This window comes from Staurois parvus, unplaced genomic scaffold (genome assembly GCF_062004578.1).
Source record: "Staurois parvus isolate SC_StPar_1 unplaced genomic scaffold, SC_StPar_1.0 ptg000058l, whole genome shotgun sequence".
Lineage (NCBI taxonomy): Eukaryota > Metazoa > Chordata > Amphibia > Anura > Ranidae > Staurois > Staurois parvus.
Window position 1 is genome coordinate 12,541,236 of NW_028317854.1, and position 16,130 is coordinate 12,557,365.

At 41.9% G+C, this 16,130-nt stretch overlaps 1 protein-coding gene across 1 annotated transcript in view; it reads left to right on the top strand.

Moving 5' to 3' along the window:
- The first annotated feature begins 615 nt into the window (after positions 1-615).
- Positions 616-16,130, top strand: part of MCUB (mitochondrial calcium uniporter dominant negative subunit beta) — a 143,861-nt gene continuing 128,346 nt past the window's right edge. Inside the window, exon 1 of the mRNA XM_089668502.1 lies at positions 616-836. Within this exon, the coding sequence (XP_089524628.1) occupies positions 783-836 (54 nt within the window). The 5' untranslated portion in view covers positions 616-782. The remainder of the gene's footprint in view (positions 837-16,130) is intronic.

Here is a 16,130-nt window from a genome sequence, read left to right on the forward strand (position 1 = left end):
ATAGGAAATCATGGGGCCCCGTGTCCTTGCCCACACTCAAACCACACCCAAAACAGCCTATGAAAGGTACCAGGGGCATCTCATGGGGCCCCTTACTGACCCCGGGCCCTCGAGCAGTGCCCGAGTGGCTAAATAGTCAGTCCACCCCTGGGCCGTTCACATGTTCCCCGAACACACAAACTGTAAGGGCGTTTGACAGGCTGTTTGCCTACGACCACAGGTCAGGTGCAAAGCTTTGGCCAATCACAGCACATGATGATGTCACAAGGGGCGGGGGTGACTTCGGATTTTGAGTCACATGTCCTGTAAAAAACGCATGGCAAATGCAGTACAAACGTTTCAAAAACGTATGCGTTTTTGCCGTGGATCAGTGTAAAAGTAGCTTAAGAAAAATGCATTTTCTTTTCACGTTTTTCAATATTTTTTTTTCATATAGCAAAACTAGAAAAAAATCCAGTGGTGATTACCACCAAAAGAAAATAATAATAATACGGATGCTCTTTATTCGTGTCATTGTCATTGTGCTGAGACCAGCACAACAACAGCCATAGGAATAAGCTCACGTCTGCTGCCCCTAGCGACCGACCGTTGCAGTGCAGCTGGATGTATCGGAGGGAGGTGGGGAGGAAGAGGGAGGAAGTGGAGCGCTTCACATGCACGGAGGGCTGTGAGCGGAGTGCTGAGTGGTGGCAGCGGGGGGCCGGGAGAAGCAGCCTGAGCCGTGCTATGAGCAATAGGGGATAGCAGAGAGCTCGGTGAAGGGGCTGCGGTGTGTGTGAGAGATGCCTGTGCTCGCAGAGCTGTGGAGGAGACTTCCTGGGGCTGCTGCCAGTCAGGTAAGAGGCTTCCTGACAACGTCTATAGGACTTCTAGGTTGTTAGTGTAACTTTCTGTGTGTACCAAGTACCTACCTGTACGGTGCCATGCTGTGCACTCCTTCCTGGGGGCATTCTGTGTCTTTGTGCAGCCTGCATGGCCCTTAATGTTCCCCTGTCCATCCCTACAATCTGGGTTGTTGTTTCCTCTCCCAGCCAGCCCCATGATGTGACTCATTCAGCTGATTCCATGGAAGAAGCTTTTCTGACACTTTTCGCCTCTCATTATAGTCATCGCCTCCCAGTATACTCATCCGCTCTCATTATACTCATCTCCTCTCATTATACTCATCTCCTCTCATTATACTCATCTCCTCCCAGTATACTCATCCCCTCTCAGAATATTCATCGCCTCTCATTATACTCATCGCCTCCCAGTATACTCATCGCCTCCCAGTATACTCATCTCCTCTCATTATACTCATCCCCTCCCAGTATACTCATCCCCTCTCATTATACTCATCCCCTCTCATTATACTCATCTCCTCTCATTATACTCATCTCCTCTCTTTATACTCATCTCCTCTCATTATACTCATCCCCTCTCATTATACTCATCCCTTATCATTATACTCATCTCCTGCCAGTATATTCATTCCCTCTCAGAATACTCATCGCCTCCCAGTATACTCATCGCCTCCCAGTATACTCATCGCCTCCCAGTATACTCATCCCCTCTCATTATACTCATCTCCTGCCAGTATACTCATCCCCTCTCATTATACTCATCTCCTGCCAGTATATTCATCGCTTCTCATTATACTCATCTCCTCTCATTATACTCATAGCCTCCCAGTATATTCATCGCCTCCCAGTATACTCATCCCCTCTCAGTATACTCATCTCCTGCCAGTATATTCATCGCTTCTCATTATACTCATCGCCTCTCAGTATACTCATCGCCTCTCAGTATACTCATCGCCCCTCCCAGTATACTCATCCCCTCCCAGTATACTCATCCCTTCCCAGTATACTCATCCCCTCCCAGTATACTCATCACCTCCCAGAACAGTGAAGGGAATAAGTATTTGATCCCCCACTGATTTTGAATGTTTGCCCACTCACAAAGAAATGATCAGTCTAAAAATCGAATGGTAGGTGTACTGTAACACTGAGAGACAGAATAGCAACAAAACATTCAAAAGAAATGCATGTCTAACAAATTATGCACTGATTTGCATGTTCCTGAGGGAAATACGTATTTGATCCCCTATCATTCAGCAGGATTTCTGGCTACCAGGTGTCTTTCATACAACAAGCTGTGATTAGAAGCAGTCTCTTAAAAGGAGTGCTGCTAATCTAATTTTGTTACCTGTATAAAAGACACCTGTCCACAGAAGCAATCAAACAATCAGATTCCAAACTCTCCACTATGGCAAAGACCAAAGAGCTGTCCAAGGATGTCAGGGACAAGATTGTAGACCTACACAAGGCTGGACTGGGCTACCAAACTGTCGCCAAGCAGCTTGGTGAGAAGGTGACAACAGCTGGTGCAATCATTCGCAAATGGGAGAAACACAAAACAACTGTCAGTCTCCCTAGGTCTGGTGCTCCATGCAAGATCTCACCTCATGGGGTGTCAATGGTCATGAGAACAGTGAAGAATCATCCCAGAACTACACGTGAGGATCTTGTCAATGATCTCCAGGCAGCTGGGACCACAGTCACCAAGAAAACAATTGGTAACACACTACGCCGACAAGGATTAAATCCTGCAGTGCCTGCAAGGTCCCTCTGCTCAAGAAAGCACGTCCAGGCCCATCTGAAGTTTGCCACTGAACATCTGAATGATGCAGAGGAGGACTGCTTGAAAGTGTTGTGGTCAGATGAGACCAAAATTGAGCTCTTTGGCATCAACCCAACTCGCCGTGTTTGGAGGGAGAAGGAATGCTGCCTATGACCCCAAGAACACCATCCCAACTGTCAAACATGGTGGTGGAAACATTCTGCTTTGGGGGTGTTTTTCTGCTAAGGGGACAGGACAACTGCACCGCATCAAAGGGACGATGGACAGGGCAATGTACCGTCAAATCTTGGGTGAGAACCTTCTTCCCTCAGCCAGGGCATTGAAAATGGTTCGTGGATGGGTGTTCCAGCATGACAATGACCCAAAACACACGGCCAAGGCAACAAAGAAGTGGCTCAAGAAGAAGCACATTAAGGTCCTGGAGTGACCTAGCCAGTCTCCAGACCTTAATCAGATTGAAAATCTGTGGAGGGAGCTGAAAGTTCGAGTTGCCAAACATCAGCCACCAAACCTTAATGACTAGAAGAGGATCTGCCAAGAGTAGTGGGCCAAAATCCCTCCTGAGATGTGTGCAAACCTGGTGGCCAACTACAGGAAACGTCTGACCTTTGTGATTGCCAACAAGGGATTTACCACCAAGTACTAAGTCATGTTTTGTGAAGGGGATCAAATACTTATTTCCTTCACTGTATACTCGTTGCCTCCCAGTATACTCATCGCCTCCCATTCCTCTGTGGTTTCTGGATCAGAACTAGTCCTTCCTGTGTTGTGCTATGCTGTCATTATACATGTGTAGGTTTGGTGATTAGTAAAATCAATAAGCAGTGTTTGTGCCCAAATGAAAAATCACAAAATAGACCGTCAGTGCTGACAAAATTATTAGTGTAAAGCACTGGTCTCCAAACTGTGGTCCTTTGCTTGCTTTTATCTGGCCCTTGGGTCACTATTTCACCCACTGATACTAACAATGGGGCAAAATTCCCCCCCACTGACTCCGGTGAAGGGGCACAATTTCTCCCATTGACACCAACAATGGGGCACTATTCCTCTCCAAACTGTGGCCCTTTGCTTGCTTTTATCTGGCCCCTGGGGTAAAATTCCCCCTATTGACACCAGTGAAGGGGCGCAATTTCTCCCAATGACACCAACAATGGAGCACAATGACACCACTGATGGGGCACAATTATTCCTGATGACACAAATAATGGGGCACTATTCCTCTCCAAACTGCAGCCCTTTGCTTTTATCTGGCCCCTTGGGCACTGTTTCATCCACTGATACCAACAATGGGGCACATTTCCCCACTGACACCAGTGATGGGGCACAATTCCTCCCAATGACACAAATAATAGGGCACTATTCCTCTTCAAACTGCAGCCCTTTACTTGCTTTTATCTGGCCCCTGGGGCACTATTTCATCCACTGATACCAACAATGGGGAAAACTTCCCCCCACTGACACCAATGAAGGGGCACAATTCCTCCCAATGATGCAAACAAAGGGGCACTATTTCTTCCACTGACATCAAAGATGGGGCATTTTCTTCCCACTGACGTTGGGACCTTTTCTACTCCCATTGGCCCCAATCCGCCCCCTGCTTAAAACTGGAGGACAGTAAACTGGCCCTTTGTCTAGAAACTTTGGAGAGCCCTGGTGTAAAGTATATATCCAATGTTAAAGTGAGTCCAGTGTAAAGATCAGTGATTTATTGTCTCTAATTCTTGACTAGATAATCCAGCAATATTTCCACCTCTGTGCTCAATGTTCCCCCGGATAGGTAAAAGTCTTACCCAACGGCCCTTTAAGTGGGCTTTAATCCCAAGGAGGGGGCGCGGCTTCTGTATCGTGACAGTTGTGATTGGTTCTCACAGCAGTCACATAATCAGGAGCCCATCCTGCTGGCTGCCAATCAGATGCCGTGGCAGGGAGCTGTGACCACAGTCTCTAAACACAACCTAAGGCTCCATGCATATCTAGCGACACTCCCGAATTGCATCTTTTGCAGCAGCACCTTTCATTTGAATGGGCTGCTCTCTGCTCCACAAATGTGCCAAATTAGCTTCTGTACCTTTTTTTTTTTTTTGAAGTGATCTTCATGCACGCATTCTTAGAGCATTTGATTGCCATTAAAAATCATAAAACTCAAAATCTCATTGCATGCGCTCGAGTGTGAATGCGACCTTAGGCTGTGGTAGATACATATATGCAGTTAGCTGGGAATTAAAGCAGAACTAAACTCCTATCCTTTTCAGCAAGGAAGCTGCTATTTTAGCCTCTGTTTGATCTGCAATTGTTGCTGCACATGTGACCAGTTAGGACACTAGCCATTTGATGATTTGGTTGGGAGCATGAGCAAATGTGACAGTTATCAGTTCTAGTATTCCAGGAATGTATCTGTTTTTTGAAACTGTTAAATTGATGGGTTTAGTTCCACTTTAAAGCCCAGCTTTCCTGCGATCACATACATGCATTACGCAGTCAGCAAGAGTAGCTTTACTCCCTTAGGGTTAATTTTAATATTAACTCCTTATAAACTGGTCTGCTGGCTGAGCTGAAATAACATACCCATCCAGTGAAATCAGAGCTGGCACACTGCCAGGTCTGACATGGCCTTTTTCTTTGTGATGTCAACAGGAGGCAGGCTGTGTCTTCTGGGTTCTGGGTTTTTTTAGATTTAGCTGCATATTTCTTGTTTTACCATAACCTACCAGCAAAGAACAACCCAAAATGAATTCTCCTATCCCTGACAATCACAGGGATACCACATATGTGTACGTAGATTTAGGCTCCATGTACACGGGACACTTCTGAAGGATAGAAACTGACTGCTGGAAAACGTAGGTTAAAAAACGCCTTTTTAGCCACGTTTGCATAACGCATTTATGAGCGTTTGCGTTTAGAAGCGTTTTTTAAAGATAAGCTCGGGAGACCATCCAAAATGCTCAGAATGCACTAAAAAACAGTAAAAAATTAACTTTTTTTTTGACAGAAATAGAGAGAGCAGAAGCAGAGAGAGCAGTATTTGTTGAGATTAGCTGTCTTTTTTTTTTTTCCTTTGTGGTGTTTGGATGTGTTCCAGCTCATTTCTGTGCAGAAATTATTGCAGTAGTGTCTAACATATTTTCTTTCATGCGAAATCTCAAAGTATGGTGTACCAGGTCTATTTGAGTACCGGGAAAATGCTTTACATGCATTTTTCATGATGAAAAAAGGCTCTGGACAGCATCTGCAAATGGAAGAGTTAAAAAAAAAATCCAAACACATGCAGTTAGCCGCGTTTACAAGCGTTTGGCGTTTGAAACGCTGATAAAATCTACTCCTGAACGCAAGTTTGGTGCATTAAAAAAACGTCTGTAAACTCAACTGCCTGTAAACAACTATTTGTACATGAACACATAGGAAAACATTAGGGAGAGTTCAGGGGCTGCTGAAAAAAACACAGCTCCTAAACGTGAGTTTATCAGCTGCAGTGTACATTATTATTATTATTATTATACAGTATTTATAAAGCGCCAATAGTTCGCTCAGCGCTGTACATTACATGGAGCCTTAGCTGCATATTTCTTGCTATTATCATAACCTACCACCAAAAAACAACCCAAAAATGTATTTTCCTGCTCATGACGATCGCAGGGATACCCCATATGTCTACTTTATTTGTTGTTTGTAGGACCCAGAAACCATAGTGCTTTTTAATTCTACCTAAAACATACTGACACCGACACTAATTTAACCAATTGAAGACCAGTATACTTGAACAGAAACAAGGGTGTGCATTCCCACACACCAAAGCCACAAGGAGAAAAAATGACCTAACATTTATCAGGATTTGAATAAATGGTAGGACTTGTGTGTGTGTTTTTATACTTTTAGGATGAAAGACTCCCAATACTCTAAAGGCCATCAATACGTAATGGGAGATTGGAATATGTAATTTTCTGCTAATCTCTCTTATCTCAGACTGTGGTGCCAAAACTAAGAAGGCTTGGCAAAAATGTCTTCAAATTCCAAAATTGTTGCCCCTGTACTGAGATAAATGAGGATTAATCCTCACAGGTCAAAGATTAGAGCAGCACATGAAAACTGCCTCTTGGCTAACATATCGGATGTAAAAGTCTCCCTGTGGTTGCAGTCAAAAACCTGGGCTCCCTAGTCAATGGCAGTATTTATGCCTAATATAACATCACTTGACTAGCACCCTCAGAAAAGAAACATTTAGCACTGCAGCAGATACATACAGATGGGCGGTGGGTTTTGTGGGCTATTGGGGTATGTATCTAGTCTCTCACCTTCACCAGCCCCCACCACCACCACAAAAGGAAATCATGTAGTCAAAGAGACCAAAACTAACTGAAAGTCCTCAAAATGACTCTATCTCTCTACAATGGCTATATTGAGATTAAATGTCTGATCAGTATCAATATAAAATATAAAGGTGATACCAAATACATAGATACCTAACATGTCACACTTTAAAATTGCGCACACTCGTGGAATGGAGACAAACTACGATACTTAAAAATCTCCATAGGTGACACTTTAAACATTTTTACAGGTTACCAGTTTAGAGATACTGAGAAGGTCTAGCACTAGAATTATTTATCTTTCTTTAATGTTAGCTGTGATACCTCGCATTGTGAAATGAACACTGTTTACATATGTATTTGCCACTTCATTAATCACTAAATGTAAACATCCCTTTTGATAGAAATAAGGCATGACAGGTCCTCCGTATGAAAAAAAATTGGCATGTTTACAGTCTACGGCTAGCTCTATGGTAACCCAGTGGCACTGTCAGATCAGATGCTGGTCCCAATCGCAAGGGAGAGCCCAGAGAGGCGCCAGTGCGCAGGGGGGGGGCTAATTAGCGGCTAGGATTGCTTTTAGATAAGAGCATCGCTGGCTGAAAAAAAACAATGCCAGGGTTATATCAGCTGTAGCCATAACTCTGATTTAACCACTTGAAGCCAATCACATACATGTACTTGATCTGGCATCAAGTGGTTAAAAAATACTTTAAAAGAAAAAAAAATTCCTATCTAAAGTATACTGATCCCAACCTTTGACCCTTACCTTGACCTTTGACCTTTACCTTGACCCTAACACTAAGCCTGAGATTGAGATCAAATCTTGATCTAGCTATTTTTTTTTTTCTCCCCTGAAAGGAGTGAATGATATAATGTATCTTTGTCTCCATTCAGAAGAGAAAGAAAACACGGGTTCAGTGCACTGTCCATTGTGATAACAATTCAGAGGCTATCACTGTAATTAGGTGATTGGGAACTGAATATCCCGGGTCATTAGGAGGAGACTTGGGGCTGAGAGCATGGTCACTGCCAGCACAAAGACAGGTACGCATATATTTGGCCCCACGGATAAAGACCCACTTCCATGAGGCCACATATATGTGTACTGGCGGTGGAAAGGGGTTAAGCTTCGTGTGAATGAGGCATAAAGGATGTAAACCCCCCCCCCCCCCAATGACACCAGACACTATTAACATTGCAAACTTCCAAAGTTATTAAAAAATGAATTGGATATATTTTTTGGCTCCTTTCGGTTGTGCTCACATGACCTCCCTTTCTCTCCCATAGCCCAGGGTGGGGGATGGAGCCTACAGAGGATGCTCAGCAGCTTCTGCCAACATCATACCAGGAGCTTCCTAAGCTTCTCTACAGATATCATGGCTGCTGTGTGGAAGCTGATTTAGAATTACAGGCACACCATGAATAGGTGCAGTGTCCTGTAGCTGCCAAGTCAGAAGAAGAGACACAAACTGAAGACATTAGGATGGATCTGCTTCTGTGCCTAGCTGGACAGTTTAACCAGCAATCAAGGAAAACTAGCAGGATTACCAGTTATTAAAAACATAGGAAATAAAACTTTACAGGATACATTAAATAGGAACCAAATGTATACCACTGCACATATGTCATTTTATTTTTTGGGTATCGTACACTTTGAACGGCACCAGGTACAATCCAACATATGCACCCCTACTCTTTACTATCCACTATGTAGCATATACATTCTGTATTATTGAGCAGCATATGCTTTCAGAATCTGCTGGTAACTATTGGTGGTAGTTTTTTGACACATTTCTCAGCACTCAATCTGCTTTTTCAGAAAGTATGAAAATGCATGCATACAATATCAAACGATTATATATAGTACCATGCACTGGCCAAAAACATCATGTTGAAGGCATCAGAGGATCTTGGGTTGTTAGAGCTCCACTTATAGTGATCTATCACTACATGTAGAACAGGATTACACATGGAGACTTAAGCCTCATTCACATGGGCAGGCACTGTCTGTGTTCAGGGCCGCTTAACCGCACAACTGTCAACTTCTGAAGAGTGACTGTGTCTGTGTCCATGCGGCCACTGCGTCTTCATGTGCTTACATAGGCTTCCTGCATGCAGCATCTGCTGGTGCACGCTGTATAGGCAAACGGCCAATACTCAGTCTACAGCGCCCATATGAATGAAGCTAATAGCCCTATACATGGAGGTGGTGTGATATAATGCACCATTAGTTCCCAGCATATTTTGGAATAGAAAGCATACGCTGCTTAATAATGTAGAATGTATATGCTACATAGTAAAGGGTATGTGGGTGGATGCATATGTTGGGATTGTACGTTGTACCTTTTTAATATCACAAAATCCCTTTGGGAGCATGGATGTTATGTAAGGTTTGATGTTTCTTATACTGTATTTCATGTTTATGTTTCATTAAGGTCAATGTGGTTTTTTTCTAGAATTTAGGAAGGTAAGGTTTTAGGCTCGTTCACTTTCACTTTCAGTCTGCCATAAACACAGACGTGCAGTTACTTTGACCTGTGGGCACTCCTGTCATTCAGTACAATATTGGAGGACATATTGAGGGTTATTTACTAAAACTGGAGAGTGCAAAAATCTAGTACAGCTCTGCATAGAAACCAATCAGCTTGTAGGCTTTATTGTCAATGCTTAATTGAACAAGCTGAAGTTAGAATCTGGTTACTATGCACAGTTGCACCAGATTCTGATTTTACCAGTTTTATTACATCTACCCCATAGAGACTGGGTACAGGGTGAGGTAGATGCTGTGTTTGTTGATGTTTTATTAAATAACTGATGGATGTCAATTGACCATATAATGTCAACCCTCAAATGTTTTCATATTTATTAACCTTTCTGGTAATCGCGAGAATTTACAGCTTTCCATTGTGAGTCTCTACCTGGTCTTTCTTTTTGGGCATTAGGGAAATATTTTTTTTTATACGCCATTTATGTACTGTGGCCGTTTTATTAGCATTTCCTCACCAGTTTATTTACACATTTCTGCAAGTGTGAGTGCCTGTACTATGTGTGAAGTCTTCAGGGTTGTTGGATTGTATTGTCACATCTGAGTTCCCGATCTGTGCTGCCAATACTTTATATTTATTTAGAAGGTGAGGTGCATACTTTTTTTTTATACATGTATTACACTCCAGACCACAAAGGGAGGGCTGAAATGCTAGCTGTTTGTTGAGGCTTAATGGATGGATTAGTATGCAAGAAGTTCTTTCAAGATGGAGACAGCGTGTAGCCATACAAAAGTAAAGAGAAATGTAACAATGAATAAGGAAGTAATATACATGTAGGACCTTGGGTCTTCTAACTAAATCAAATGTATGTTTTTTTTTTAATTGAAATAAATTCTAGAGTGTTCTTAGATGTATGTAAAAAAACTAGTGTGGAACATGAACTAGTGTATATTGGATCTTAGACTGTTAAATTTGTTGACAGTGTAAGATTGACTATAGCTTTCAGAAACAAACCAGCAAGATCTGACTTTCCAAACAAGTCTTCAGGTACAGCTTCCGACATAAAGAAAACCTGTAAGATAAAATAAAAAATCAATCTACATCTAGTTCTGTAGAGCAGACACCTGCTTTTAAAATTACCTTGTCCCCAGTTCCAGATCCTGGCTTTTCACAGTCTTTCTTATCTATCTGCTTACTATTTCCCTAGCATCTCTTGTCAGCAGTCAAAACAAGCCAATTGGGATCTTAAGTCTGTGGTAGCTTCAAAAACCGCTTCAGTGCCACTGGAGCGTTACCTGTAGGCTGTCTGCACACATCTTTTGTTGACTTCAAGAGATAGAAGCCTGAAGCTTTTTATTAAAATACCATCTTCAGCTGGATAATGTTGCTCTAACTTGCTCTCTGCTATTTTACACCCCAATTGTGATGGGGGGCCTCCGTGACCAATAGTGAGATGTAAGTGGGACAAAGTGCCTAGGTTTGCACAGGCGCCTATAGGTGCTTGCTGAAAGTCCAGTTTACATTAGGAAAACAATCAGTGCAAGTTTAATTTAATGTGAATCTGTGCTGAACCAAATAAATATATTAATCCTAACCGTAAATGGAATGAATTTCGGTCAATTCCTGCTAAATTGTCTGAAATGTAAACTGGGAGGCCCCATGAGCACCACCTGGGTTGACAAATGCAGATTTAAAAATGGAATAAGCCACCTGGAAAATGATCATCTTTTCAGATGCAGTCACTGTTTGGGTATTTAGGCAGTCATGGGTGCTGCAGCTTTCTGAATACCTTTAGCATGGATGAAGGAATCACATTTGTCTTGTTTAGCCAGCAGGGCTGAATGAGAGATTACTACATGTGTATGGATAGCCTAAGGCTGCTGTAGGGTATCAGTCCCAAACTGTGGCAGGCTCCCAAAATTGTGCAGATGCTGACACCTGTAGAGATGGTGTTTCCATTATCAAGCCTCCCACAGCTCTCAGTGCTGTTTCGCTCATGTACCAAGCACTGTATTGTGGGATGTTGATTGGCTTATTCTCCCCAAACCTGAAAGCAGAGTGTTCTAGGGGCTCTGGCGATGCACAGGGGAGTAAGACTTGTCTCACTTGTGGGTATGATGTGACAATGTATAGTCTCTTACCCCTAGCAGGTTAAGTTTTTATATATTCTTATCAAGTTATTATTATTATTATTATTATACAGTATTTATAAAGCGCCAATAGTTCGCTCAGCGCTGTACATTATAAAGGGGGACAGAACATGTGACAGAACAATACCAATACAATGCAAAACATGAGGGGATCAAATGATCATCATTTCAGATATCCACGTGTTTGAAAAGACTTGTTTTTTTTAGAAAATAATTTGGCACAAAATAACAATCTTCACATTCCTAATCTTTGCTTCTACGAGGCACATAGTATTCTTGAGCTTCAGGAGCTCATGGAGGATGTTACAAGGAGGCAGAAAAAACTGTTTTGTGAAAAATAGATTACAGGGCCAATAAATAGTGGCTGTGTATGGATTATTTTTGGATAACATGGATATAATGTATTGTCACTTTAAGCTTTTTGTATATGCAATGGGTTGCTGATGTACGTATCTTGTATTTAAAGTGGTATTAAAGTCACTTTGTATATTTTTACCTACAGGTAAGCTTATAATAAAGTAATATGAATGAATATCTTCTAAACATTTACTGCTTAGGAGATATGCTACAGAGCAGCAGCTGGTGACAATACCAGCGCATGCGCTCTAAAGGAACGTCAAACCAGTGCCGTTCCTTCATGTGCCATGGTCGAAACTCCTGCGCACATGCACAGGAGTGACGTCATTGGCGGCTTGGCCATTCGAGCAGCCACAGCCCGCGAACCCAGAAGGAAGACCGGGTGAAGATGGAAGCCTTCTGCCACTGGAGGGCTTCGTTCTAAGATAAGTCTTTCATAGTGTGTTACTATGTAATGCATACTAGCACATTATGATATTACCTTGCAGGGATAAGATTTTTTTTTTTTCTTTCTTTTAAGTCAAGTCTACCACTTTAAGCTCACTTTACCATACGTATTCTGTACTATATTTCTGAGTATCTCCATTTGATTTAATAAACGTTATTGGAAAAACAGATAACCACTTGGTATCTTAGGCCTAAGGTTGAATGTATAACATATTGTTTATTAAAGTCAATGGCTTAATCTGAAAGATCATATGTTCGGTTCCTGCAAAGAACATGCATGTCACTTGATGAACAATAGACATTGTTGTACCATGGCCACCTACAAAGGCCACTGTTCCTACTGCACAGATATATTTAAAGAGGAATTCCATGAATTTTTTTCCCATGCAGTGGGGCTATACCTGCACTACATGGGTTAATTAATTGTTTTTGCAAAGGGATGTGGAGAGCAAAGATATACTTGCCTAATCCTCCGAGCATAAGACCGGTCCCTTCCACTCCTGCCCTGCCCTTCCCCCCGCGGTCTTGCGTGGTGGATTGTTCCTGACATCATCGCACCCATAGTCTGGCTCTGAACGTGAGGAAGACAGGAACAGTGCACCACTGGACCTGGGGGAGCGCTGTTTTCAAGAGGCTCAAAGGATCGGGTGAGTATAGCCTTTCTGTGTGCACTTTGACAAAATGAGCAGTTAACCTATGCAGTGTGGGCACAGCCCCACTGCATGGGAAAAATAAATTCCTGTAGTTCTGCTTTAAAATCAAATCCAAATGGTTTTAGATGGCCTTAGGAGGCATTTGCTCCCCACCCAAATACCAGATGATTTAAGAAAATCTTTTTCTCTAAGGTTCTCTTCTTCACAAGAAAAAAGGAAATATAAGCAGCCAGTCTTCTGAGAATGTTCCGTTTGTGTTGTTAATTTCTTAATGTTATTGGCAACTGATTCAAAACAGTATGTGCTGATCTTTTTCATTAGATGTAATAAACCTTGAAATTGACAGTTAAAATCGCTTCTCAACTTGCTGGGTATATACATTTTCTGCCAGGGAATATAATATTACTTTTGGCTCTTAGTACTCTTGGTCTCACCCCCTTCCCCTTCGCTCACAGTTGGATTACTAAAACAATAGAACTAGTTGACAGGAAGGCGTGTTGGCGACTATTAGGAATCCACCTAGATGAACACTGGGAAATGTAATCTGCATAATGTTTCCACTGCTCTTGCTAGATACCAGGACATATAGTACAAGGTTTTCTTTAGAACTTTATTTCTAAAATATTTACTGTAATCTCTAATATTTCTCTCTGAGCCGGTTCACATCACATAATGTGGTGCGGGGGAAACCCATGTGCCGTGCATGTTTCCCGCATTGCTCACAAAATGCACTGCACTTGCAATCTGCAGCAGTATTAAGTTTAAGTATTAAGCAATATTAAGTTAATGACACCCTAAACATAGGTCACAAATGCAGTGCGTTTACCAACACTGGATTGCAGAAGTACCATGCAATGTGGTTGAAGTGAGTTTCCAAAAGTACCGTATGCACTACTTTTGGAGTGATGCTGTTTCAATTTCAGCCTATTTAAAATGAATGGGCTGAAACTGCACCGCACAGAACTGCATGTAAATCACGCAGCATGTTCCTGTGCAATTTCCAGTGTGAACTGGCCCTTATACTAGAAACTCCAGGTCAAGCAGATATTGTCTAAATACAAGAGGCGTGTGTATTCTTCCTTGAGTCTTGGTGTGCTTTGTGTATTTCTTCCAGATCTGTGCAGTAATCCAGTGTGAAATTTTACCTCTATAATAAAAAATGGTCACTGCTGCTCTCTCTCCTTGTGCAGGGTAGCTGGTCTTGTGTCTGCCCCCCCCCCCTCCTGTAAATTTATGTTGACACCCTGTAGTGGTAGAACCTGCTGGGCCACTCCCACAACTCTGCTTCGGTTAGGTGCAGCACAATAATGATGTCACTGTTACTTTTACAGTGTAATAACTGTATTTGCAAAGATATTTGTTCCACGCAAACTGTATTTATATCTTTTGTGCCCATTAAAGTGATATTTAATATTTTTTGATTTAAAAAAAAAAAAGATATACTTATCTGGCTCTATGCAACAATATTGCACAGAAAGGTCCCTTACATTCTTTTTGGCATTCCCCCACAGGTGCTGTCTGCTCCTCTCTCCTTCGGGTGCCTCCTTAGAAAGCCGGGTGCTTCCTTAGCAAGCCAGGGGCTAAGGGAGCACCCATGTGCTCCTGAGCCGGTCTGCGTGCATCTATATGCGCACACAGTGCCGTTAGGCTATGCCCCCATTCCCTCCTAACAAGAATTTGACAGCAAAGGAAGTCTAGTGTATCCTGTAAGACCATGAAGTTAGAGGAGTGGTGCTGGAGCTGGGACAGCGCTGGAGTAGTGAGAGGAGCTAGGTAGGTGTTTAGGGATGGGGTAGAACAGGTAGTGGGACATTTTTTACTTTAATGCTAGGAATGCATTTATGTGTTGGCTTTAGAACCACTTTAAAGAATATATTTAAATTAATGCTTCTTTGCCCAAAGTTCAGTTACAGTATAAAGTGGACCTTTCAGTAATTTTGCAAGTTTACATGAATAAATTCCTTTCACAATATCCAACAGTATAGCTTTTTTAAACATTGCACCGTTGACCATTCAAAAGCAGTCTTTAAAGTATTCGTTCATCTTTTCAGAAAAAAATGAAAAGGTGAACTTACATCCTCCCCAACCCCTGGTTGTGGTAAGCTTTACTTACCTCCATTGTTCAGTTTGACTGTTCATGCAACCTGATGATGTCCTTGGGTTTGAACTGAGCTATCCTTCCTCTTCCTCCCTTCTTCTGTATCAGAGTGGTTCTCATTGGTCAACGTGGTCATGTGCTGGCACTGACCACTTAGAACCACTCTGAACCCCCATTTTTTTGAAAAGGTGAACTAACACTTTAAGCTTCAGTTCAGATAAGGTCACTGTCTTTAGGGATAGGGGGATCATAGTGTTATCTCTGGGAGAGGTAATATATGAATGCACTTTGAATTTAAAAGTAAATCTGAGGCATGATCTACTTTAACTGCCATTTTTTTCACAACTTCTCTCTGTTGTTTTCTTCTGTCCCCACTAACATTTTCAAGTTCGCTGGTTGCCATAGGTGTTGACAGCTGAATCACCCTACCCTGAGTTGCCTCTCATATGGAGCCTATTGGACTTGGTAGAGAAGCAGTGAATGCAGGGAAGTTTTGGAGTTTTTTTTTTTCCACTAAGCCTACCTAAATAACTGAACCAAAGAAAATTTTAAATCTGTACATATATATATCTACTTTTATTGCAGGCTTATATAGAAATAGCTTTTTATTTGAGTTCCAGTTTGTACTCGTAAATATACATGTGCTATAAAAGAGAAACCCTTCAGGTTATCACCAGATCCTTTCACACCTTTTGGTGTTGGCTAGATTTCCTTTCTTATTTTCCACTACATTGTTCTAGTTATCTTTTAAATAATATATATAGCTTACCTGTACAAATCTGCCAAATGTATTAAATTTCAGAAATATCAGTGCCTTTAAAGCATACCATTGGAAATGGCCTAGTAGGTATGGTAGTTCTACTTTGAAACACAACCATATTTTTGTAGAATTATGTGAGTATAGTGTATAGATAATTATGGGAAGATGGAACAAAATGTGTATGATTTGTGTGTTGCTAAGGAAAGCGGTGTCCTATGTGTTTATGAGAATGTTTTGGTACTGGTATTGG